This window comes from Puma concolor, chromosome A2 (assembly GCF_028749965.1).
Source record: "Puma concolor isolate L17-30 chromosome A2, mPumCon1.1.hap2, whole genome shotgun sequence".
Taxonomy (NCBI): domain Eukaryota; kingdom Metazoa; phylum Chordata; class Mammalia; order Carnivora; family Felidae; genus Puma; species Puma concolor.
In genome coordinates, this window is record NC_141668.1 from 132,865,138 (window position 1) to 132,892,432 (window position 27,295).

General features: G+C 41.0%; 1 protein-coding gene and 1 long non-coding RNA gene across 12 annotated transcripts in view; one reads left to right on the forward strand and one right to left on the reverse strand.

The window, feature by feature from the left end:
* Positions 1-26,156, forward strand: part of FOXP1 (forkhead box P1) — a 512,855-nt gene extending 486,699 nt beyond the window's left edge. For 8 of the 11 annotated variants that reach the window (XM_086697593.1, XM_086697592.1, XM_086697597.1 and 5 more), the window contains 7 exons: positions 2,893-3,094; positions 3,199-3,278; positions 3,883-3,984; positions 7,717-7,838; positions 9,493-9,562; positions 13,968-14,134; positions 19,757-26,156. In XM_086697593.1, coding sequence (XP_086553719.1) covers positions 2,893-3,094; positions 3,199-3,278; positions 3,883-3,984; positions 7,717-7,838; positions 9,493-9,562; positions 13,968-14,134; positions 19,757-19,901 — 888 coding nt within the window. In that variant the 3' untranslated portion in view covers positions 19,902-26,156. Of the gene's footprint in view, positions 1-2,892; positions 3,095-3,198; positions 3,279-3,882; positions 3,985-7,716; positions 7,839-8,215; positions 8,386-9,492; positions 9,563-13,967; positions 14,135-19,756 lie in introns of all 11 variants that reach the window. The other 3 variants (XM_086697598.1, XM_086697599.1, XM_086697602.1) reach the window with 2 other exon arrangements.
* On the reverse strand, positions 14,430-18,213 carry LOC147583524 (uncharacterized). The gene is made up of 3 exons (XR_015248292.1): positions 17,996-18,213; positions 16,549-16,639; positions 14,430-14,491 (listed from the first exon to the last, which is right to left on the reverse strand). It is a non-coding gene; the product is annotated as an uncharacterized LOC147583524 (long non-coding RNA).
* Positions 26,157-27,295: the final 1,139 nt, after the last annotated feature.

The following is a 27,295-nucleotide window of genomic DNA, read 5'->3' on the forward strand; positions in this document are numbered from 1 at the left end:
ACTTGTCTGATCTACATGAGCACCAGACGATGGATTCGTACTTGCTGAATGTTTACGTGAGTTTTGAGTTTTTGGAGTGGAGTGGACTTGGTGCCCTTCCTCACCAAACGGGACAGGAGCAGGCACAGTTCTCGAGGCCGTGGCGTTTCTAATTTTCATTGCGTGTTTAAGAAAGTGACGGTGTTGAGGGGTACCGTTCTTAAATGGAAAAGGAAAGCCAAGAAGTACAATTACTCTCAGAATCGCTTTACGGTTGTTACGCACACTTTCCCTTGAATAGCGTCTGTATTTGATGGTAAGCTCTTCAGGGGCAGCAGTTAAATGTTCTATCCCTGTTTTTGTCATTTCTCTTCCAGATGCCTTCTGTTGGCTCAGTGATATTTATTGAATGTCATTTATAGGCGGGGATTAAAGCTATTCACTGAATCTTTTCCAAAAATAAGCATACAGAAAAATGAAACAGGCTAGTGTTTATTTTTCCCATTAACTGGGCCTGGCATCACAAGCGTGTGTCTGACTTTCGGTTCAGGTTCAGGATAGAGGCAAGTTATTTCATCGATCAACAGCCTCAGTTTGCTCACCTGCAAAATGTTGACTAATAACATCTCGCTTATTGGTGATGGTATGAGACCTCAGTGAAATCACGCAGCGGCAGGTGATTTACAACAGTGGTTTCTACAAACGGTATCCATGACTTTCCAGGGTGTTTGGCTATTCTTACATCCAGCAGCATCTGAATTTTAAAAGCTGTATATTTATGAGCAGTAGCCTTTGAGGCACTAATTTCCTTGACCCGTTGCTTGGGCTGATGCTTATACACACTGTTGCTGTACTTGGTCAGTGATTAAGGCCCAAGGCAAAGAGGAGGTCAGCCCCAACCTTCCCCCTTGGCTTCTCAACTCCACTCCATCCCATGGCTGCTCCTCCGAACTGTAAGCACTTAGTCTGCAAATGTGTGTCACCAAGTCAGGTTTCCAGCACTCATAAAAAAGCAGCTCCCAGCATTGGCCCAGCTTGCCGGGGCGGGGGGGGGGGGGGGGGGTGGCTGGTGGTTAAGGGCAGTGTCCTCTCCGTAGCTTGCTCTCCTCAGGCATGGGGGTTGGGAGAAGGGTCTGGCGTTAGCAGAGTCAGCATTTCAAGAGGGGAGTTACAAAGCCAAGCACAAGTACAGGCTTGCAACCCAGTATTCCTTTCACAGTACCATGTGTACATTTTTCAATTAATATTTACCTAACGACATTTGATCCTTCTTTTCTTCACATCACTCGTCTTTATTTCGTTGTGCTTTTTTATGGAACCACCCTAAACATACGGGAGGCGTTCTCATGGCTTTTTTTCATTACCAGAGGATGGTAGGTTGAGTCTTCTCAACAAATTCGAACTTTTCATAGGCTCTTTATGAATCCGGAGGAATCTCATGTTTAATACCTTGTACAGATAATGCCTTGTCCATCTGCAATGGTGAAATACTTATGTTGTTAAATGATTCGAAATGTGGTTTGAGAAAACATTACCAAATAAGCCTACTTTGCGTGGGTTTCTTGGATTGGAGGCTGGCTAGAAGTATCTGAGATAGCAATTATGTGTAAATGGTAATATGTTGAAAATAACCGAGTTCTTTATCATAGCCAGACTTACATTTCTGGGAGAACAAATTGTGGGCAAGGGGGACAAGCCCTTTTCTTCAGTGTTACTAAGAGAAGCACTTCAAGGTGAAGTCTAAATGGAAGGAAGGAGTAAGTACTCCTTCATTTTCCTGTATACTCCTTCAAATAAATAAACCCCTTCTCCTGACCTGATGCTATAGATTCGATCATATTACTGAACATTTGAAATCTGAAGAAAAGTTTTTAGTTTCCGATCTTTTGTATGTCATTTTTTTTTTTTTAATTAACAGATTCCAGTCGTACATTTATTAGAGTTTAGTGAAGATTACCCATAAAGCTTTCAAAGATTAGTCTCTGCCAACTGATGTAACTAAATGCTGGTTTACTGGATCGGTGCCATTCTTTTTAATATGAGTCATAATAGGCCAGACACCTTTGTGATGGCTCCCTCCCTGAAGTTACATTATGAAGTAGCCTATCACTGTACCAGCCAGTGTGGTAGCCACTGGCTGCGTGTGGCTCTCTAAATAAAAGTTTAGGGGCACCTTGGGTGGCTCTGTCTATTCCAAGTCTGACTCTTGGGTTTTTTGGCTTAGGTCACGATCTCACGGTTTGTGAGCTCGAGCCCCACATCGGGCTCTGCGCTGACAGCGCAGAGCCCGCTTGGGATTCTCTGTCTCCCTCTCTCTCTGCCCCTCCCCTGCTCACTCTCCGTCTCTCTCAAAATAAATATTTTAAGTTTAGTTTTAATAAAAATGAAGCAAAAACAGTTCCACACTGGCAGCAGCCCTTTGCAAAAAGTGCTGTTTGGAGAGCTCAGGTCTAGCCCAGCGTATCCCAAGAGGTGGCTTCTGCAACGTTGGGGTTCAGCGGGTGCTACCAGAACTCCATCTCCCTGTGTGCCGTCTGCCAAGCACAGCATGCTACTCAGGAGGGTTCAGAAGCACAAGTACTACAAAGACGGTTCTTGATGACTGAAGAAATGTTTTGACCCCGAACTTGTCAGACTCACTGGGCTAGATAACCCCTTTCTGCAAACACTCATCTATAACTGTCTTTGGAGAACACCTGTGTTTCCACGGGTCCATATCCTTTGGACATGCATGGCCAGAGGTATTTTCAACTACTCAGTGGACTCGCCTCCTATTCCAGTTGATTATAAGTATCTGTTTAGAGAAGGAAAAGTAGCCAGGCATTTCCTGTGTTACTCCTGCTGGATTTCAGATGCCTTCTTGCTCCCGTTTTTTTTGCGAAGGTCTTCTAAGGATTATTCTTGTCCTCACAGCTGAATCTGGTATCAAGCGTCACACTCTCCAAGTCTGCATCAGAGGCTTCTCCACAGAGCTTACCTCATACTCCAACGACCCCAACCGCCCCCATCACTCCTGTCACCCAAGGCCCCTCCGTCATCACCACCACCAGCATGCATACGGTGGGACCCATCCGCAGGCGGTACTCAGACAAATACAACGTGCCCATTTCTTCAGGTAGATACTCCATCTGTGCCTCCTGTAGAATTGTAACATGCAGTTCTTGTAGACCAGCCTCTCTTTAAAAAGTGATAATTAACAGGACAATGATTCTTATTTAGCAGATATCGCGCAGAACCAAGAGTTTTATAAGAACGCAGAAGTTAGACCACCATTTACATACGCATCTTTAATTAGGCAGGTAAGTAAATAACACAGTATGTGAAATTCTAGCAAAAGGTATACATGTGCATGGATATATTATATTGATGAAGTAGATTTAAAACCGTTTAGTATGCAGGCATGCTAAAACCTTTTCTATAAGGTTTTTTAAAACTGCAATATATAACATAATTGCTTTTGATTAAGTATTACAATACGATGTGATTATTAGGAAATTCATTTCACACAACAGTGAAAATGAGCCTGTTTAAAGATGGCAAGTCAATTATCACAAGCTACAGTAATCTCTGATCCCTAGAATTAATCTGAGCTCTAAATAATTACTGAGCTTTAATCAGCTAGTGAAATGTTTTGCATTTCTCTTTGATTCTGCTTTATGAATGACTAATAAATTAATATTTCTGTACGGAAACAGAAATAAAAACTCAAAACAATTAGATAATTCCATTTTGAATTTTGCTATTGAACTGTTAAATACAACCATTAATCTTAGATCATTTTGTGAAACCTTTCTTGGGCTTTAGCTCTGAATCATGGTCATTTTATATTTTCAAGAAACTGTATAATGACGATTCTGCTGATTTGGTCATAAATTATCTTCTTTTGTCACTTTTGCTTCACAGGCCATTCTCGAATCTCCAGAAAAGCAGCTAACACTAAATGAAATCTATAACTGGTTCACACGAATGTTTGCTTATTTTCGACGCAATGCTGCCACGTGGAAGGTAAGCTTTCTCACAGGCCTGTTTAGGCTTGGATCTTACCTTTTTTTCTTTTCTTTTTTTTTTTTTTTTTTTTTTTTAATTAACATTTTTTTAAGCTTATTTATTTTGAGAGCGCGAGCCCGAGTCGGGGAGGGACAGAGAGAGAATCCCAAGCAGGCTGTGTGCTTTCAGCACAAGCCCAACGCCGGGCTCGATCCCACAAACCATGAGATCATGACCTGAGCCCTGATCAACCGTCCCACGCTTAACTGAGTGAGCCAATCAGGCGCCCCGGAACTGTCCATTTATAAACGACTTTGTTGTAAGATACATGAGTATTGTTTTCATACACACAGAGTCAGAGTTATGGGAGTATTTTAGTGAGCGGATAGTTTATTGGGATTAAAATGCTGAGACAGAAGACTCCTATTACATTGGCATCAGATTTTGGATGGACCAGCCAGTAAAATCATTTCTATCTGATTGTTACTGTGTAAGGGAAAAAGAATAGAGGACACTGTTGGCCCGATGTTGAGGTTGTCCTGTTATTTAAACAAACCTCATGCTTTTCAGTCTTAAGACTCCACCAGAATTTGCTGAGATACACAGCTTCCTTTTTTTTTTTAACCTGGGGAACTAAGACAGACTTCACATAACCTTAACAGGTTTGATTCAGAAAAACAAACAAACAAAAAATTTTAAAAAGCTCCTTACTGTAATTAGTAGAGAAAGCTACACAATCTAAGTAGTAGCACTATATATAGGAGCCATTACAGGAAAGCAAAATACATTATTAAGGTTTTGGATTTAGTTCCTTTTTTTTCTTTTTTGCATCAAACTATTAATCAGAGATTCATAGATACTCTGAAAAATTGTGTACCTTCACTCTAACACCAAACATCTGTTTGCTGTAAAACAGATCAAATTCCTCAGCTCCACGGGGAATGCCCTAACAAGGCTGGAGGGTCACATGACCTACCTCATTTCTAGTTGGGTCATTTTCTGCTGTATTCAATGAAGCCCTCACAAATTTTTGAATTTTACCTCTCGATTTCTTGATTTAAATGTTCCTGCTATCCAAGAGGGCCAGTCCCATGTCACAATTTTTTTGCTCCTTTACTACCCAGAATTCTCAGAATGCCCCCATTCCACCACAGTTTGGAACATTTAAAATGCACATATCTTAGGATACTGTACGTCCTCATAAATATGATAGGGATTAATGTTAGGGTGCAAAGGAAATTCGCTTTGCTACTTTTTAAATTTTAGATAGGACAAAAACAAAAACAGACAACACATTTCCTCTGTTATGTTCTTGGTAAGTTAGCATTTTAAAAGAAAATGAAATAACCATAGAATTAATTTATCAACCTTACCCAGCCCTGCATATCTATTATGGCTTGAAGTGTCCTTTTTCATTCCATTAAAACACTTGGGTGCTGAAGGAGACCTCTGTTCAAGATCTTACCCTTTCTTCCTCAGCCTCCCTTAGGAGATAAAATCCAGAGTATCTTTAGCTATGAATGCTTTCAAAATACAGGAAGCATAAGCATGAAGCAGACATTTTCTTCAAATTGCCTTTTTTAAATAGCAAATGATCAAATTTAAAAATAATTACTAGTTGTGAATATGAAATTTAGGCTCAGATCTACAGCTTTAACTTTTTCATTTTTGCAAACTGCAGGAAAAAGTGCCATCACTATGAACAATCCTAGATAAAGTACCAAATGATTCATCTTATTTGTATTGTAATCTTAAAAGATGAAATGCCCAGTTTAAATTGTGACTGAAAGGGGCTTACTCGTCTTTTTGGGAAACTGGATTTCTGGATATTTTTGCAGAGCTGCACAGTCTTGGAAAACAAACCTTAAGTTTGAGTTTATATCATACATGGCTATATGCTTGAGACAGATCAATAGCAATCCTTCTGACAGATGTGGTTTCTTTAGATCTTTTGCAGGGCTAAACATTCCGATGCTTATTTTAAAATATTAGACAATGATAAGGTTGAGAGGAAATGTTGATTTTTTTCCCGCAATTACGTCTTCAATGTGTATACATGATCTGTCTGGGATTTTTAAAAAGAAAACTTGGGTTTATTTTTATTGTTTTAGGAGGTAGGAGGAGATCCTTAGTATCCCTCTCCTGTGCCTTAATACAGTATAAAAAAGAAAAAGTTTCTTGAAAGAGGAGACTACAATTAACAAGTATACTTGAGAGGACAGATTTTTTTTTTTTCCCATATAACAGGAGATAAAATTTCAGCGATTTTTCTTTTGTTTTGTTGTTACACAAACCTATCCCACCAATTAGAACCGGAAGTGTCCTTCCATAATCAGCTGGATGTTTTGAACCTCCCCCCCATTATGCTGGCATTGCTCAAAAACTCTGAGACTTTATCCCGTGGGTTCCCCTTCTGAGTAGTTGATGACTTAGCTGTGAAAGAAAACTTGTCTCCTTATCTTTGAATCTGCCGTAACGAAAAAGAAAAATCCTATCTAGTTGGACCCCTCACAGAGTCACCAGTGGTGATTACCTACGCCTTGAAACACTTCTCCGTATGTTTGGAGAGGAAGTACCGTGGGTAGCACCAGAGGCGGCCTGCAGGACGTTTGAGCAACGGCAGCATCATTGGAAGGGAGTGGCGGTGCTACGAGGCAGGGGAGATGGGATTTCGGCGTCCCCTCTTCACGCCACAGTGGTCACCCCGCTTCTTCCCTGTAGGAAGAAAGTTTTGAGTAAATGACATGGGTCTTTCTGCAATGTCCTCTTGTCTCACTTTGAGTCTCAGTCACTAAGTTCAACCAAGAAGGTTACAGACATGAAGCTGTGCTTCCTACTGGCCCCATTACGGGTTGTGCATTTCAAAGGAAAGATGAGCTGTGGAGTTGAGATCCTCCTTTCTGGTGGAGTTTAGACGTCAAGGGTCTCAGTTAAGAATGCTCTTAGAAGTGACTTTTAACCTTAAGAAAGAAACACGGTGGGGGGAATATAGAAATATGTATCTTTAGGAACCATCAGCTTCAGCAGTATTCTCTTTTTGCCATTGAGAGTTTGACTCAAGTCTTCCTCTGGCGTTTTCTGTTAATTAAGATAATTGCCCCTAGCAAGGGCCAAGTTTGTATATATTCGGGAAGGTAAGACATAGTTTGATGATGGATACTGATGCATTGGGGCTCATGTCATTCCCTTATCCTGTCACCCCCATGAGGCAATGCTCTCAGTGGCAAAATCCAATTTAGATAAATCTGACAAAACCCACAGAAGGTACTAAAGCCAAAATATTGAAGAACAAAAAAGAACCAGGACGAAACGTATTCAACAATATTATCACCTTGCACGATTTTTTTTTTCCAATACCCTTTTTTATGGGAGACAAGTGGGCTTAAAGGGGACAGTTTTATGCTTTTACATGTTTCTTTATTTTGAAGTGACATTAACAATATTTTCAGATTTTTACTGTGAAACCTATTTTGGGCTGATATGCATATTAACTGTTTCTTCTGGTTCACTACTACCAGAGACTAAATTTAAATGCCAAAGTATAATTAAGTGGTAATTTTTTTTTTTTTTTTTTTTCTTTCTCCTTTTGGAAAAGGCATCCTTCACCACAAGAAGGTCGTCCACGGGGGTGGTAGCTACAGGTCTTGGGGACGGTTTTACAAATGCGGACTGTGAGGCTGAATGTACTGCTGTTTTTGGAGTCTTTTCTTATAGAAAATGTAAATGTTCTCTCTTTTATACTTGCTGCAGAATGCAGTGCGTCATAATCTTAGTCTTCACAAGTGTTTTGTGCGAGTAGAAAACGTTAAAGGGGCAGTATGGACAGTGGATGAAGTAGAATTCCAAAAACGAAGGCCACAAAAGATCAGTGGGTACGTCCACCATGTTTGAACTTCTTAGCCTAGCTCGGATTGTGCTAACAAGTGCAAAGTAGAGGCTTTTGGCTGCTAGATGGTGTTAGACCAAAGAACTGGTTCCACGTTGTCTCAATTAAGGGAAGCAAAAAAGCATTTCATCCCTCCTGTTTTGTATACCCACCAGTCCCCCCGCCCTGCTTGCCGGTCTTTGTTACATCACACGCTAGTAGCTTTTAGGTGGCAATGCATATTAACCCTCACAAACCATTGGCTTATGCTTATTGCATTTTATTTTCTTTTTCCTGTTCCCTGTATTGGATGTCTGTTCTGCCCCCCCAACCCCGTCTCCTTTTGTTGCCACTTCATCTCCTTTGCTGCTGCTCCTATCCCAGGGTGCCATTCGCACCAACCTCTCACTGCATAAGTGCTTTATCAGAGTAGAGGATGAGTTTGGGTCCTTTTGGACAGTTGATGATGAAGAGTTTAAACGTGGCCGCCATATTCAACGAGGCCGTCCTCGCAAATACTGCCCCGATGAAAACTTTGACGAGCTTGTCGCACAGTAAGAGCCTTTACTTGCTTTTGTTTTTTTTTTCTGCTGTTGCTTTGGCTTTGCATGGTTGACTCATCCCATGTAGTTTTGCATTTCACCAAGTAGCGGTGCCACGGCTTTCTGCAATGGAACTAAATTGTGTGATTTGTACATGTATTTCTCTTGTTTCTCTTTGGAACACCAGTGCCTTGAATAATGCTTTTTTGACGTCTTTAATGCAAACAAATATTGGTTGTATTTTGATTCAGCAGCTTACGGGGACCCTTTAAACCCAAATACTGTGGCGTGAAAGGCATTCCTCCAAGTAGAAAAAGGCAGCTTTTATTTAGAGTTCAAATATGTCTTTAACTGGGTAAATTTCTTGTTACTTGCTCATTCAGTGTAATAATGTAACTGAAGTGAAATGAATCATTAGAAATCAATAACAGCAAATACACTTGCTTTAAAGGCCAGTCATAAATCTGGGTGACTTCCTACTGGAAGCCACACTTTCCCTTCAGCGTGTCCTGATACTCAGCTAGAGATTTTTTTCCAATGGCCTCTCGGCGTGACGTATCAAGAAAGATTTCGTCCCAGCCTCTGTCCTTACTTAGGAATAATCCTTCCCTGTCCTTCTGTCCATCTTCGTTTAGCACTAAATGTGCCTGGGAGGGAGATCATGCCCTTCCTCCTGTGGTCGATCTGGCGTTCAAGCCATGGAGAGGATTGAGAGTCAAGATTCTTCTCCCCAACTCCCAGCTCACTGGCCTCCCCTAGCCAGATGCCCCAGAGCTTCTGCCTTCCTTTGGCACTCATGGCAGCTACTAAAACTTGGTAGAGAGCGGTCCATATTTGGTGAGAAAAAAATTCACCAGCGGAGGGGCTGGTCTGACTTAAACCAGAATCGTGCACCCAGGTTCCGGGAAGCGCGAGGTCCTATCCAGAGGTGTTCACATACACCGGCCCCATACTAAAGCCCGGGGGGCTGGGGACAAGACCTACCTTTTCTTGGGTTTTGTTAATGGGGGAAATTTCTGATTTAGAAATCAGGATACCAGCAAGCCTAAGATCAAACTTAGCTAGGAACTCAGGGGAGGATTGCGTTTAACTTTGAGTTTTTATCTTTTTCTTATGCAGTAACCCTTCCCTTATTAAAAACATGCAAAGCAGCCACGCCTACTGCACACCTCTCAATGCAGCTTTACAGGTAAGATTAATGGTCGTCCCGAATATGCGGCAGAGGCCCGTGTCTCCCCCACTCATTTCAAAATATATTAGCCTCGCTTTAATTAGATATTAAATTTTAATTCCGTTAAACTTTTTTCTTAAGTGCACAAAGCATCGTACTCCCTGGAGGCAAACACATTGGGCTGTTTCAGCATTAGCAGGATGCTTAGCATTTTGAATATTGTGGCAAAAAAATTAAAAGTTCACTTATTAATATTTATCAGCAGTATCATAATTTCCATCCTCTTATTTCAGAATTTCACTTGAGGCAAAAATACCACAAGTGTAATTACTCTAGCACAGCTATTAATGTGCTGGATGATAGGCCACTGGATCACATGACCTTCTATTGTTCACGGGTTTAAAGAGAAAGCAGAGCTTTTTATTTCTTCTTCTCAAGTCTATTTCCGCATCTTTAGTCCATCGCGGGGGCAGGGGAAGAGATCCAGGTTTGGTTCACTTGGTACAAGTACACGGTTTCTGTTTGAACTAGAGAGGTGTTGGGGAAAACTCTTTACGTTTCCAGCAGATTGCTCAACATTACATAATAAGCACACGGAATGTTTGTTTCCTACTGACAAACCAAGCACTCATTACATAACCAGCATTACCGGGGGATGAAGACACTGGCGTTGGCCAGGAATGAGTTTACCCCCCCACGCCCCCAGATACGAGTAGCCAAGGCTGCCCAGCCTTCTCTCTGTGGCGTTTCTCGGTGGTCCAGGTTGAGTTTGACCCTCCCTCGACTGTTCTAGAAGACGCGCCAGGGGAGCCTTGCTAACTTTCAAGACATTTTCTCTAGATAGATTGGACATATATAATCCAGTGGGGCTTTATCACCCCGATGTGTTGTGCCCCTCCAGAAGGCCGTAATACACAGATGCAACCATTTGCTGAGAACGAGAGTGTGAAAAAGGCTCCTTGAGGGAGAAGGGGAGAGAATGAAAAATTGTTGAGATACTTGACGTTACACGAACAGAGTGCAGTGCAGAGGAGACCAGGACAGACACCCCGTTGTCACTACTCACTGCACAAATGTTTACTGAGCTCCTAACCTGCAACCTCCGTAATCAGGACAGGCTCACAGCTCCCGACATTAGATGATACACCATTAACGCGGTTTCCTTTCAGGGGCAAATTCACTGAACTTAGCTTTTCAGTAATTATATTTATTTATTTTTAGCCCGAACCAACTTTACTAGGAGGAACTACTTTCTGAGTTTCTGTTAATTACTTGTAGTTTACACAGTAACTTTAGAAAAGCAAATGAGCGCACGCTTAGATGCCGCCACTGTAAATACCATTCATTAGGAACTTATTTTCCCTGGAGCCTTGTGAAGTGTGAATTTAAAGGCTGCTCTATCTGGGAGAGTATTAAGATTACAAGCACATTTTACATTCATGAGGCGGAAAGGAAAGAAAAAAAAAAAAAAAACGCAGTGATCCTCTGGATTCTCTTAACTATGTGAGTAATTTGAATTCGTATGCCTTATCATGACAGACCTGTTCACGTTTCATCTCCAAAACATTGGTTTTTGGCATCCTCTCTACCCTTTCTCTACTTCCAGTGGTAGCCCCAAACTGTCCTGCACTTTTCCAAGAACACTTTGTTTGCATAATGAGGTGAGGTGAATACATTGATAAAAATTCACGATTTGCCGAATGGATCTTTTTTCCTCTGCTCTAGGAGTTTGGATCCATGGTCAGTAGACAGTCTCAGGTCACTTTCTGCTGGGCAAATTGAATCAGGATTCTACCAGCAGCCTTTCCTGCCCATGATTGCCCATTTACATTTTTCAAGACAAGTAAAAATAATAGTGGAACAACATCTTAAAAAGATTACTAGAGCAACATAATGCATGATATACAATATATAAAATAGGACAGCAGAATCCACTACAGAAATAAAACATTGGACGTGAGACAGATTGCATTATGCTCTGAAAAAGTGAAGTAACTAAGGGTAACCGTAAAGCTTCTTATTTATAGACTGCCTTTCCCCCGAGGATCTTAGCATGGTTCATGTTCCAGGAGCAGTGGTACCTACAGACTTCTGCCCCATTACTTGAGCACCTGAGTTCTGTTTTGTGTGTGTGTGTTTGTGTTTTTTTTTTTTTTTTTTGGCAGAGGTGTTTGATATGAAACCACATACAGTACACAGGACCATTATATGATTAAGTCCATTATAAAAATTGTCACCCACCTGCTTCCACTGAGGCATCAGCTACAAAAAAACAACCAGTTTGTAACACATAAGCAGTTGGTAGAAAATGTTTCTAACTGGGGCTGGGGGGGGGGGGGGGTTTGATCACTCAGTCAACAAAGAATGTACAAGAAGCTCTGCATATCAGGCACCAGCTTCTCTTTGCTGCCCACTTGATCATTATCGTAAAGGTTATTAATGCTGGTTTTCTTCACTTACATCTTTTTTGTCTCACAACCAAGGGATCAGTACAAGTGCCTGCCTTTTGGATGCCTTTCACCGCTGTAGCTGTTGGGCCCCAGCCCATATTTTAATGACCTTCACCTAGAACACTTTGAGAGCCAAGGAGAGCAGATCATCTTAAGAAGGTTGCTCTGTCCATGGAGTGACCAGCTTCTCCCACAGAACACATTCTTACAAACATTGCAGTTTTGCCTTTACCTCTCAGTTTTTGACTTGAGAAACTGTTGCACCAGGTTCTGACTGTGTAATAGTGAAATGCTCTTGTGAGAGCTGATGGTTCCCTGCGAACTTCCATGATTAAGAGAGGCATGACCACTGCATTGTCTCAAATAAAGGCAGTTAAGATGCTTGTCCAGCTGCAGTTTGAAAGAAAAAAAAAAAAACAACCTGGCAACTGTTGTTGATTTTTGCTCTGCCAAAAAAAAAAAAAAAAAAATGCTTTATTGCCATTACCAGAGATCTGTTGAAAAAAGTACTTGATGCAAATTATTTAACAAACTGTAGGAGAGCAGAGAATGTTCAGATTCGCTGTTCATCAAAATAAGTTCACCACATTTGGAAATAAAAACAGGATCCCCCCCCCCCCCCCTTTTTAAAAGAAGGCAGTTACGTAAATACAGAAGTGGAGAGAAGGGAAATCTGTGGGCTTGCAGCAAGAGGGCTTGGCTTTGAAATAGCACCCTATTAAGTGAAGACCCATCACAGGGGCTTGTATCTAAGAAGGCATTCCTGGCTTTGCAGTTTGTACAGTTAGGGAGGCTGCAATTGTCATAATAGGCACATTCCCTGCAGCCCAGCTCTGCACCCGTTCTGTCTTCATTTTTGGCTCTCTCTCTCTCTCTAGAGCCAGGATTTCTAGAATACTTTGGCCTCTTGTATCACTGGCCAATTGAAGTCACCGTGCCAGATTGTCTTGTGATTGTACTTTTTCCTCATTAGGATGGAAAACCAGGCATACTGTAGTCTGTAAGAGGACAGTTTTGATCAATCTTGGTCTAATTACACTGCCAGTTTTTGAAAGTCTGCCCTCTTTAATGAAATGAAAAGTTACTGGGTCATAATCGCTACCCAAGGAAACAATATGGATACTTCAGTCCAGGGTCATCTGTAACTGTCGGCTGCATTTTAGACTGGGTGGTCATTTTTGTCAAATGCAGGAGGATAGCAAGTGAACAGCATCCCCCCCACCAGACTTCGGGATTTCTTATTTTCTCCAATTCCACACATTTTTTTTTTTTTTTTTTTTTTTTTTTTGCTGACACTCATTTGGAGTGACAGGTATCTTTTTTTCTTTAGTCCTAAAATTCCAGGTGACCGGTCTGAGTCTGAAACATTGAGATAACTGGTCGAAGGTAACACCACGCAAACTACACTAAACAGATTCAAAAATTATTAAAACAGAAATGATGCGGGCAGGGGGGATAAAAATTGATTCCAATTCTATAATCTCTTCCTTTTCTCTAGGATCTAAGAGGTAAATGTTTATGGAAGTTCTCATAAGTTTGAGCTGTGCGGCCAGAATAATTGGATCAAATCTTTAATATCCAATACTGGAGTCATCAAAGTGGATAAAGAAATGAAAATTCCATTATATTTCCCTGTGATCTGGAAATATTCAGTCCCTCTTGAAGGAAGGCATCAGACAGAAAGCTCATTTTAGATAGCCTTGTCTAAACCGTGTGACTCTACCCAGCAGGGCTAAATTGAGCCTTCCCTCCCCTTGAGCGGTTTGGTCCCAGCTAGCTCTTGGAAACCAAGCTTGGGACATGTGTCACAAGTCTTAATGTTAAAGCAGAATCCTTTTACACCTGTTCGAAAGTTGCATTTGCCGGCCACACGATGAACGTACCCGGAAGATCCTTGAATACGCCCCTAATTAACAGCTTCCCTGTCTGTGCATATTCTGCGTCCTCATACATTTTCTCTCGGTTGCTAACAGGCTTCGATGGCTGAGAATAGTATACCTCTATACACTACCGCTTCCATGGGAAATCCCACTCTGGGCAACTTAGCCAGCGCCATACGGGAAGAGCTGAACGGGGCAATGGAGCATACCAACAGCAACGAGAGTGACAGCAGTCCGGGCAGATCCCCTATGCAAGCTGTGTGAGTACTGTCCACGCCCAGAAGGTCTCTGCATGCGATGTGCACACGAACTCTTCTCGAGCTGCTTTTTAGACCCTTTCTGTAATTTCTGCTTTCCTAGAACCTAGGTAGAAGTTGGTGCTTCTGGAAATGTTTAGCTCGGTTAGCACATAAAAGGACCATTTATACTAACGTTCCCATAAAAGCAATCAGCTTCATGCAGCCCTACAAGTGCACACGGCAATAAAATGGGTGACTCATTTGCTTTTTTTTTCCCTCTGCTTGGCATCTCAGGCCATTATTTAAGCCACATTACCTTTTCCTCCTAAAATCAGTATGCGTCTCTGTGAGTTTGTTCAACTTGCCGGTGTGCCGAACCTGGCAGGGGGAGAAAGAGTGCTTGTTTACTTGGTTGTGATAGTCCGGACCGCCAACACCACGCTCAAGCGTGATGACCAAGCATTAACGACGGCACAAATGCAAGGCGGCCTGATTTATAGATTGCTTTAAAATATCAAAAGGAAAATTAATAGGAGCATTATAGCAGCAGACGGCAGTATAATGAGCACCGTATAACTGAATCAAGTGATGGGCGATGGTTATCCTTGCTGAATGCGAACAGCACAGGGACTGGGCAGTCCTCCCGAGAGGCTCCGATGCCTCCCGAGGAGGAAGAGCTCCCTCTCCGCTCAGGAAGGCTGCAAAGACAAGAGACCCCACGTTTTTCCAAGTGATTGGATTTGCGGGGGATGCCAGGGAGTGGCCATCTCTATCTCTTACCAAACATCTGCTAAACCGTTGCCCCCTTTAAAGGGACAAACCAATCCAGCCTTTCCAGGACTGCCAGCTCCTGGAATCGGCCCCTTGTCTACACCCTGTTTGTGAATTCCTTGACCCACATCTTATTTTAAGGTAATTTGAGTGATAGTATGACCTGGAGCGATTAGCAACAGAATGAATTGGCATCTAATGACAGCAGGGAAAAAAAAGAAAAAGAAAAAAGGCTGTCTGCCAGGGAAATGGGTAGGTTCGAGGGGAATCTGAAATTTGATTATTTAGCATTTGAATGTCATGCCCAAAGAGCTTTGAAAAGGATCTTTAAAGATGGAAATAATCGTTTTTAATTTACAGGAACCATCTCTTCCCATTTAGTACACAACACTTCAAGAATGCATTTGTCTTTCACACTGATTCTGCCACACATCACCTCTTCTAAAGCAATCTGGTGCTCCCGACTTTATTGTTATCACACTCGTGTTCGTTTTTAAATCATTGTCCTGACAGGAGTGTTTACTCAGATATTAAGGAAGTTCAGAGCAAACATAAATTGGTATATAAGCCGCTTCAAGCAATACTCATTAAAGCAAATATATCCGAAGTTACTGGTTGGGAGAGAGACTATTCCTCACAATCTATCTGCACTCCAAAGGGCTGGTGGATCTACATTCCTGTTAACGTAGTGCAAAGGATTACTGAAGAGAGAAAGATATTTGGATCAGAGCCTCGGGCAACAGTGGAGAATGATGCTAATTTTACTGTACGAGATAAAGCCCCTCCAAAGTTCCTAACTTTGAATGAACCCCAGCATTACCAGAAACCATCTATCACAAGCGGCTTAATTTTTAACGAAATGAAGGTTTCCGTTGTTTTCTGCTGTGTTTAAGGAAACCCTGTGTACAGATGTCATGACGCACGCCGTTGCTCACATCTCCCCGGTTTGCGCTGTTTGCTAAATATAATTGTGTGTTAACAGCATCGCCCTTGTGCCCGCTCCCAGTGTCACAGAATGTTACTCTTTTTGACCCTCTGTTTCCATTAAGCGACTTCTGTAATGACACAGTTTTCCTTCTTGTGCAGTATGCATTACCCGGCTATGATGCAAATGGCTTCTTAACTGTTCTAGTCTGTTGGAATAAATCAAGCTGTAAACTTTATAGCGTGGCTTAAAGAACCTTGTTAGGACCGGCAGCCCAAGCTTCGATCTAGTGTTGAAACCGAGCTCCCCGTTCTTACCCTTCCCGTGACACTCCACTACTACCCCATTTTGTTTCCCCTTTGAAACACTAGAAAGTACTCCCATAATTATGGCTTTGGGGCATTATACTTTTAGCCCGATAGGAACTAACGGAGCTACAAAGCAAAATACTCCATGCTGTGCACACACCCTCAGAACACAATGCCTCTAAACACCAGTCAGCTTTAGTTAAAAACTGTCATGTTCCCAGAGTGGCTAAACAAAGGAATTACTCAGATGTAAGAAGGGAAGTGTGTGGTTTTGCACACAGTTTCCATCGGGAACTGTTTGGCAAGTAGGAGATGGAGAGAAACGTGGGGCAGCGGGGTGACGTGCAAGATGGCGCACCCATGCAGTTCCGATTTCCAGGAGACACGCACTTGTATGTGAAGAATAGTATCTTAAATAGTTTGCATCTCACCTGAAATGTATCTTGCTTGGAAATCCATTCTCTTGGATTCTCTGAAGCGCCATATGCCCGTGTGACTGCATTTGCCACACTCGGGGGGGATCTGCTGGTACGAAGAAATGTTGTGAGGCTGGATTGCATTTCTCTGGAGCTTTAAGGAGCCTTAATATCTAACTCAGTTGTGTTGTCAAGGCTGTCACACAGATCTCGTCAGTGAGCTAGCATTTGTCGGGGACGGGCTCCGCATTAGGCACTGGGGCAAGCCAGCATGCACGATAGGGTCTTAACCTGTGTCTTGGGGTTGGTCAATAATCATACTTGACTTCAGCTGCAATTTTCAGGGGCAAACAAAATATTCTCTAACGTGACCTGTGTTTGGGGAGACTTACACTGTATCTGGTTTGTTTTTGTGCCTAGCGAAACAGTCGTCAGAGTCAAAAATTACAAAGCAAGAACTTCCTCAAGAATATTCTATTTCTCAGTCTTCCCACCCCCTCCCAAACTCAAATTCAGGTTTATAAACCTGAATAGATGAATAATTAAGCATAAAAGAAGGAAAAGTGAGAAAACGATGATCCAGGATACTACAGTGAACTTCAATACAGGACTTGGTAACACACAGATACATTTCTTGCCAAACGTGAATCAGTGGAGAAGAGGGGGTAATTTGTGAAGTAACACTGCTATTGAATAGTGAAAATATGATACTGAAATATGAAGAAACGTTCACCATTGTCAGTGATCCAGGAAGCGCAATTTAAAGTAACCTGCGCTTACCTTACACTTGCTAAGCAACAAAATATTTTAAAGTAACGCTTGGGGGGGGCATCTGGGTGGCCCAGTCAGTTGAATATCCGGCTTCAGCTCAGGTCATGATCTTCGCAGTTTGTGGGTTAAAGCCCCGCAAAGGGCTCTTTGCTGACTGCTCAGAGCCTAGAGCCTGGAGCCTGCTTCGGATTCCGTGTCTCCCTCTCTCTCTGCCCCTCCCACGCTCAGGCTCTTTTTCTCAAAAATAAACAAACATTAACAAAAATTTTTTTTTTCTTTAAATAAAAATAAAAGTCATGCTTGGAGCTGATGAAGTTGAATCTAAATTGATACAGCCCCTTTGGAAATTAATACTATAATAAATCATAAGAACCATAAAGATGTTTTTGGCCTTTGCTCCCAGAATTTCATTCTTAGAAATTTATCCTGAGGAGGTAAATCAGCAGAAATAGGAAGATTAATGGATAAAAGTGGTTACTCTATTATTCAAAGAGCAAAAGAAAGGAGAAAAAAAAAAAGACCGTCACGAAACACCCAGTATTAAGGGACTGATGGGTCCGCACAAGGGATCTCATACAGCCATAAAAATTACAACTGAAAAAGCTAGCAAAATAATCTTATTTCCATTATGTATGCAGTATGTAAAAATATTACCCCCATGGGAGAGAATAGGCAAAAACAAAAAACCTACCTTAATTTGGGATTTTGGGTGATTGTTTTCTAAAGGGGTCATCGTCACTGCACCTAATTTCTTCCCAGAAGAATAGAGGGTTTCCTCCGAGGGCTACCTTCACAGGTATCCTGGGAGGTTTCAATGCTCTGCCATTTCCTTATTGAAGTTCCTACTGATCTGTGAACCCCATCTTCACTTTTCACGGGGGCTCTTCAATTACACAGCCATTCCTCGGCCTTACTGTACAAACACAAATAAGTAGGACCATTAAAGAAACTAAAACAAGACGGAGCACGACCCGTCAAATGGGCTGTATTACAACTTCGATAAATTTCGTTTTGCAAATCATTTTGAAGAACATGGGCACCATTTTTTTAAAAGCTATTTACCCTGACATCTACCCCCAAACCCTCTCTAGGCTGTGCTAATTTTAGAGTCAATTGGTTTTCTGAAGGTTCACATCATCAAGGGCAGTCCAAAGCACTCCTGTTTGTTTTTAAATGGTTCGAGTGGCCTTTGGGGTTTGCGTACATCAATTATTTAGGAAGTCGGCCATCCCCAGTACCACCTCTTATTACTAATACTTGATAATGTCAATTAAAAAATCCTCCCTTCTGCAGCTTGTCCCAGCGATGGGACCATTTTAACTTGAATGGTTCTTTTACATATCAAAAGGCTTGCAACAGAAAGTAATTTGTATTTGCAAAGGATCGGTTGTAAATATGATTTACGAACAACATTTCTCAATTGTTATCCCCGTGGTTTCGCGTGATCCCCCGCAGTCCCCTTCAGGTGAACCCTGTGCGGGTCCATAATGAGAAAGTTGGCAGATCTCGTCACAGGCTACGGCGTCCCGGTGGCCGCTACCAGCCGGGCCTCTTGTTTTGCCTTGTTTACAGCTGACAGCGTTATTATTCTGATTGGGGCTCTGCTTTCTTATCATATTGTTGTGTTGGGCGAGCCTTTTCCTCTCCGTTTGTGTTTCCTGGCAGGGCTTTTCTCGCCTTATTGACAGTTTGTAAAAATATGCATTAATTTGGAGTTTCAAGCATGTATCATGGTGTCTCTTTGCTGTGTTTGCTTGAAGTTGATTAATGATAGAACCTCGCTTGGGGTCGGTCTCTGGAGACTTCTTTCACAGGTTCTGCATGTTAACTAGCAAAGCAGAACACACAGCAAGCCATGATTAGCCCAGCCTCCCGCACTCTGTGGTCCCCACAAAACACCATTGTAGTGCAGATTCTTATTTCACGTAATTCTTCCAAGATTTGTATTCTTCCACCCAGGATGCCCCTGCGGGGCCTGTTATCTGGTACTCGGAGTATGGTCCTCCTCGGACCAGCAGCATGGCGTGGGAGCTTGTCAGACATGCAGAGTCTCAGGCCCCATGCCACCCCTGCTGAGACACACGCGGCACTTTAACAGGAGCGCAAGGTGATCTGAGTGCGCTTTAAAGTGTGAAACGCACCCCTGCGGGAGAGGCTGCTCTGGCCAGGGACTGTTCTAGAACAGCACTGCCCCACAGGAACCTTCTGCCCTGATGGAAATTTTTCTCTCTCTGCCATCCAGTATGGTAGCCACGGGCCACACGGGGCCCTTGAGCACTTGGAATGTGGCACTGAGAAACGCAATTTTAAATGGCATGAAGTTTTCATTCATTTGAATTTAAATAGCCACCACCCAGTCCTCCATCTAGGGAGGCTTTTGCTGCCCCCACCCCCAACTTGCCCTGGTCGGGAAGGGCCTTCCGTGAAGTGAAGCTGTTTTCCTTCCTTCCAGGCATCCTGTGCACGTCAAAGAAGAGCCCCTCGATCCAGAGGAAGCTGAAGGGCCTCTATCCTTAGTGACAACAGCCAACCACAGTCCAGATTTTGACCACGACCGAGATTACGAAGACGAACCCGTAAATGAGGACATGGAGTGAGCGTCTCTGGGCAGGCCAACCCCAAGAACGAAGATTGGGGGGGGGAAAACACGTCAAAAGTCAGCAGTGAAATTGTTCTCCATTTGTTGTACAGTCTGGAGGATTTTCACTCCATTCGGACAACTCTGAAACGTGTTAACTCTGAGTGCCATCAAGAATCCCATTTGGGAGTATTTTTGATTTTTCTACTTTTTGTTGAAAAAAGGAATTTGTACTCTGTGCATTGGATGGACTTGTTTGGTACTTGGGATTTTCCTCTCCTAACAGTCAACATCAGTGTTGTAAATTTGCTAAACTGATTCACTTTTAGCAGCAGACTTTGAACTGCCGTCCTGCCGACGTGGGACACCGAGGACACCCAACTGAGCATGTGCGTCTAAGCTGCAGACCAAGCCTCTGCCCAGAATTTAAGGATTCCAATGGACGACCTATTTGCACAGTACTGCATGTTGATTATCACTGCCTTTACTCCCTTTTTTTTTTTTCCTTTTTGTTTTGCTTCCAGTTGGGATGGGGAAGGCCTTTGTGTGTGTATTGGGGGGAGGGGGTTAAAAAAGTAATTATCCCAAACTTTTTAATGTATTGCTTTTTTTTTTTTTTTTTTTTTTTTTTTTTGCTTCTACTATACCATTTTAAGTTCTGACCTCAGGCCTCCATTTGGGCCCACGGCCTCCTGGAGGCTTAAAGTTTTCTGTACCTTGTGATGAATGTTAATAGGTGTTTTTATTATACAAAGCTGAATGTCATTTCTCGTTTGTAGTTTTCTGTCACTCATTCCATTTTCCTTCAGACATCACCACGTTTTTTCTAAAGTCAGAAAACATTCCGTTTTGGTCTTTTTCAAAAAAGGTCCCAAATGCTGCACTCTCTACACATGAAGGTCCTCTCACACAGACCTGAAGTCCTGCCAGAAAGAGAATGAATGACAGAAAAAAAAAAAAGAGAGAGAGAGATACCCTAGGAACAATGCAGATTCATTCCACGAAGCAGTATTGGAGGTGGGAAGGGGGTGGTTTCAGTTTCTTTTTTTTGTTTTGTTTTTTGCAGCTACCATCATTGTCAGTAAATGCCACAGCATTCTGCGAGCACAAGGACACATAGGCAGCACTACCCCCCCCCCGCCCCCCCCCCCCCCAGATTCTCCTGCTAGACGGACAGTGTGGCTGTGGAAGGCTCTCCCTCGGGTAACCAAGTTGCCATGGGCCACAAGCTCTCTGATGTTAAAACCAGGCTGGGTTGCTTTGTTTGCAAAATGGCCAAAAAGCTGGCTTCCCTGAGCAACTCTGCTGAAAAGTGGTTGGCGGCGCTGAATTTAAACATCAGTCCAGACCTGCTTGGTGGCATTAATCTGTTTGAATGCAAATTAGATTTCAGATTGAATTTGTGATGGAAGTTAATGAGGACTGAGTTCAGCAAATGCTAAAGTGTTAATTTCAAATGTGCAAATTCGGTACTGCAGTTGAGTTTGTTATGCAATATTATCCCACCAAGCCAGTATCCAAAACTAACAGTAGAAGACATCGAGGAGACGGGGGTGCATGGCGCTCCTGAGCGTTTGGAGAAAGAAACGTGGCATATGCCGAACGTGACGGCCATCGGGCAGTACAACCTCAGTCCTTAGGAACCCCTCAATGCTTCCACTCTGCACCCACTTTCCTGTCACTCATTTATTTATCTAGGACCGTAGCTTTTGTTTTAGTTTGAGAGCCTTTTGGAGCTTAATTTATATTCTTTGTACCTTTTTTTCTAAAATTACCAAAGATATTACACAAAGGTAAATTATGTTCTCTGTTTTATGCTTTATCTGATGAAGCCAAATATCCTCTTATTGTTGATCAAAGGAGGCGAAAGAATTTTAGAGGCAATTGATGAGTTATAGGCTATTGCTAACCTGAGAAAGAGAACTGCTCCTTCTTCATAGAATAAATTTAGAAGACCAAGTAGGTAATGGAACCAAAGTTGTTATTTTTGTTATTTTTTTTTCTTGTTCTGTACCTCGACAGAGACCAAAATTCCTAAAGAGAGATTATGGGGCTGCTGAAGGTGAAAATGGGGCACAGTGTTACAGGAGCGAAAGAAGGAAGGGAGTCCCATCTCAAAAACCTGAATGGATGCCACTGAAGATTAGGGGTAACCAGTAAAGGAGACAGTTACGAAAAAATGTAAAGAAAACAAAAGCTTCGACATTGGAACTAAATCACAGGCACATTTCTAGAATACATTTTTGTTTTTCTTTTTACAGAAAGAGGTATGCCACTTTGGTTTTAAGGACCGTGCTAGGATCACTGCATGAATTATGCTTTGTCTTGGCATATATCTTCCGTTTTTTTGTTGGTTTTTTTTTTTTTTTTTTAAATGTTTTCCTTTTTCCTTCCTTTTTTTCTAATTAGGCTTTGGTCAGCATTTTCCATTGAAAGAAAAAAAAAAAAAAAGTAACACTCCCGTCCACTCATGAGCTTGGTACAAAAACTTCTTTGGCCATTTCTTTTGAAGCTTCACTGTGCTTTCTGTATAAAGGGCAGTCTGTGGTCACTCGAGACTTTTTTTTTTTTTTTTTTTTTTTAACTTTTCCAGGCAGCTTCATGATGTGCAGGCAGTAGCCAGACAGGGTCATGGGAAGGGGGCCCTGTGCTTCTAAACTGAGTGGTTGCTGGTTCGTTTGGTATTCAAAAGAGGATAAAAATCTGGTAGATTAGTTCATTCTCAGCATGTGTAGCTAGACATGAGTAAAGATAACAGCATGAGAAACTGTTAGTACGCATACCTCAGTTCAAACCTTTAGGGAATGATGAAAATAAAAAAAAAATACATTTCACTCAGTTGCACTTAGTCGTATGTCTTGCATGCTTAGTCTAAAGACTGTAGCAAAAAAAAAAAAAAAAAAGAAAAATTAGATTTTACATATCTTTGCAGGTCTCCCAACCCTGCAGAAGAACCAATTGAAAAAAAAAATTCTCAGGCTTTACAGCAAGCAAACTTCACTATGATTTTTACAATTCTGATTCTGTATCCCTTGGGGGGGGGGGTTATTCCAGTCGCTTCTTTAGGATGGGGTTTATTATGTTGTACATATATTCCAATGTGTCTTGTGTGAATCTTTGTCTTTTTTGGGGGAGGGCAGAGGGCGGTTCTTTTTTTAGATATTGTTCCTAAAAAGGAATAAATGCATACACCTGTTTGTCAAAACACCTTTGCTTTTTGTGCAACTGCTTTATATTAACGATACTAAAAAAAAAAAAAAATAGCTTTGGGAAAAAACTACTGTATGTAATGGAATTGCAGAATTTGCTGCACATGTATTTTATTTAGTTATCCTTGCTTTAAGAATATTGGATGACATTTCCTGACATGTGGGAGGGAGAAATTCCCTAACCTTTTTTTTTTTTCCTTTTAAATTGTAACATAGTTGACAGATTTTTTTTTCTGTTCTCATTGATCAGAGCATTTTGTACAGATTCGTGTGTGTGTGCGTGCGCGTGTGTGTGTTAATCTGTTTTTTGATACATTCCTATCCCTTGTGTTTATCCCACCACTGCCTTCCTGGCTATCTTAAACAAGTTCATACATTTGAAAAGAGAAAAAAAAATGCTGTTTAAAAAAATGTTTTCTCCTGCTGCAGTAAATATTTTGCATGATGAAATTCCAGGGTCACACTTTCAAAGTTTATCAGTGAAGTAGTGATTAATAATGGGGAGTTGTCAAAGCTATTGAACTTTTTTGTATAAAAAAAAAAAAAAAAACTTTACAAGGTGCCAAGATGTAAAGACAATTTGTTACTTTTCCTTTTCTTTTTTTTTTTTTCTCCAAAGAAAAGCGTACATTAGGGAGACAGTCCCTTGTATCGGGCAAATGCACTGTCAGGAATGAGAATCCATCCTACTTGTCCCTAGAGTCTGTCCTTGTAAGACAAGTGACGCTGCCCACGTTGAAAACCAGCAGTGAAATGAAATATCAAGGCTTCTGTACACGAAGAGTGACCGCCAACCTTGCCACCCTCGGACAGCGCTAACATTACAGCCAGCATTCCGTCAGACCTAGGAAAGAATACCTTGGATTCTTAACCCAAAATCTGATTGATGTAAATCACTAGCTATTTTATTGTGGGGGAAAAAAAAAAAGTTAAAAAAATATCTCCTCTCCTTTCCACATTCCAGCTGAGCTCCGTTTCCAAGGGTACAAAGAAGAACATGCTTGTAAGGATTTTGAATCTTTTGGGTACCTGTTGGTTAATGGTATATATACCCTCTTGATATTTTGGATGTTTTTGAATGTTGGTTTCGCTTTTTTATCCTGAGAATGAGACTTAAAATTCTAAAGGCATTTTATGGGGCCGGTGTAGTTCCCACGATCTCTGCTACCCAGAAGCCTTGATGAAGATGGTCTAGTCCGGACTATGAGCACGGTGCTTCGTGGATATGTGCTGCCAGTAACAAGAATTTTTTTTTTTTTTCTGTTTTGTTTTGTTTTGATAAGGCATAAAAGAAACTCATTCCTTGACATCAACTGTAATTCCATCATTCCGTGTCTGTGGATACAGACAATAAAAAAAAAAAAAATGTTGTGTAGTCAGTACTCATGACTGACATTATAGCATTCTCAAATGCAATAAAAATGCTGTTTGTTCACACTGGTAGTAAAAAGTCGCCACAGCCTAAGTTTCTTTCCCCTTCTGACCTGCTGATACTGTATGTTAGGCATCTGCCTTAGGTTTATCACCAGCTGCTTGTAACACAGAATTAAAATCAATCTTAACTAAAAGCTTTCATCATCACAGAGGGCTGAAGCTCTCATCCTCAGGGTTTCAAAGTCCCGAGTTTCCACTTAGAGAACTGGAAAAAAAACAAAAGCTATACAAGCTACCTTTTCTCCCAAGGAAGTGCACCCTTATTTTTCTTCATCAAATTTTATCCAGGAAAAAAAAACCCACAAAATGTTTAATAACTAGCATTAAGAGCAAACTAAAATTTCACAGGAAAGCAATTTCATGAATAATTCATTAAAATTTCACATCTGCAAGATTAGTCATCCAAATAAAATGCTAATGTCAAAAACATGCACCGTCTATAATATTCTCATCAAGAAATCTTTTTGCATATAATGATAAATGCTTAGATTAGAACAAATGATTTTATAAAAATATTCTATCAAAAGTATGCTAGATAACCACATCCACTACAGCAAACAGTGAAGCACGAGGAACTAAATATTCCAGAAATACCATCTTGATTTCAAGATTTGTGTCACCGCATACCTTGATAAAAACAAAAAAGCAAAAAACCTGCTATTTGTCTTTTAAATTATTATGTCGTGTGTATTCTAAGGATCGATGAGAAGGGGCATCATCTTTCAGTAAAAATTAAATTGGTATATTGAAAACAGCACTTGAAGTGGCCAAACCGTAGTAACATAAAACCCTTCTGGATGTAATTCAGAGCGTAGCACAAGCCAAAAGAGGACTTGAAAATTAACCAAGCTGCTGTTCGGCCAAACACCGGCTGCCGGTGAGGAACACGTAAACGTGCTTTCCGAGCATTGTTTTGAAAAGCCCGTCTTCGGGGGAAAAAATTTTTTTTAATATAGGTTTTGCTATTAAGTTGCAAAGTAGTGTCCTCTTTTCATTAACAGTTATGCTACAGTCTAGAAGCCCTCTAGTCTGATAATTAATAAAACATTTGAACCCTTAATTCTCATCTAGCTGCTAAGAATATAATATTAGGGTTAATTGAAATTCCTTTAAATGCCAGGCTTACACATAAATACTGCTTACAGCATATGCAGTTGGTAAAATTAAATATGTACACATATTTGAATAAGCTGAAGGACCCAAACCAAGTATGACCATGCGTTAGTGAAGGCTGTATGCACAGTCCCTTTTTAGTTGTATTTCTGGAATTCTTCTGAAGCAGGAACATGCTCTTTTGCTCATTCATTTAAGGCTTGTTGCTCAGAGAAATGAGGCAGGAAACCCAAAATACTGGTTCGTTTAAATGGAGGCCTTTATATATTAGGAGCCTCGAGTCTTAGACTAATTTCACACCAACACAAACAGCTACAATATACTAACTCCCCACGTCCCCGTCCTCCACTCCCCCCCCCCCCATTGAAAAGACCAAAACAAAGTATAATTAGTCATTCTTGACTTACTAGATTTTGCGTTCTTTGATATTACATATTTACGTAGAGGGTAGTAATCATGATTTGTCTTTCATCTTCATTGTAGTAGAGTCAAATAAAAGTATTCTTTATTAAAGTGAAGTTGGGTCTCAAAACCTTCATTTAAAGGCATTGACTGATTGATGAAAGGTTTAAGACAGAATTCACATTGGAGGGAAATTAAATTACCTACAAAAACACTGGTTTAACTGGGACAATATTTGGATTAGAAAGCCATCACTCTAGATATAACCTACTTTTATTTATTTTTAAACAGTATTTTATTTAAAAAACAAACAAACCCTATGTCGTCTTATTTCCACTCTGATTGCAAAATGACATTCGATGCTTAATACTATATATATATATATATATATATATATATATATATATATATATATATATATGTATGTATTCAGAATGGTCAGTGTTCCTTTTTTTTTTCTTTTTTTTTTTTTTTTTTTTTGGCTTCTACCAAGAATATAGGGGATGGGAAAAAGACAAGCTTCCAAGTTATAACGTTAATTTGAAGGTAACCGGCCTTTCAAGAATTAATTTCAGCCAAAGCAATAATCATTATTTACCAGCTTGTGACATTTTTATCACTCATCATATTAGCAAATTTCCATTGAAAATGCTAAAATGGTTCGTCATAAGGCCGGTAACTGCTCTGGCTGTAAAAATGACCAACACAAGTGCCGGTACTCAAACATTAAATTATACTGTAATTAATAAAGACAGTTAAACTGTCTACTAGCAACAGCAATTTAGGTAACCACATTTGATCGGCTATAAATTGTAACTACATTAAAATTCCAGAAATATTAGCAATATGGATTACTTGATGGAAGTCAGTGCAGATCACCAACTGCCACCCCCCCCCCTTCTTTTTTTTTAAACAACGGAAGCTCGGGTCAGGTTGACCACAAATCCGTGGGCGAAGATCAGGCCTTAGCACTTTTCATCTTGTGAAACAAGCAATTACAAATAGTTGCATCGATTTGTTAAAAAGCTTTAGGTGACATAAATTGTTTCCTGTTTAGCTTATTGCCCTGATACATAAATGTCACCAAGTCCAGTATTAATTAGGGCCGTGGAGGAACACGGGGTGCCTTCCAATGAAGATTTTGTCAGTCGTTCGGTGAATGTTCTGGAGAGCTGCTCTCTCCCTGAATCATTTCTCATGAGTGGCAGAGAGAGGAAAGGAAAATGATTTTGTCATGTGAAGTCTTTAAGACCAG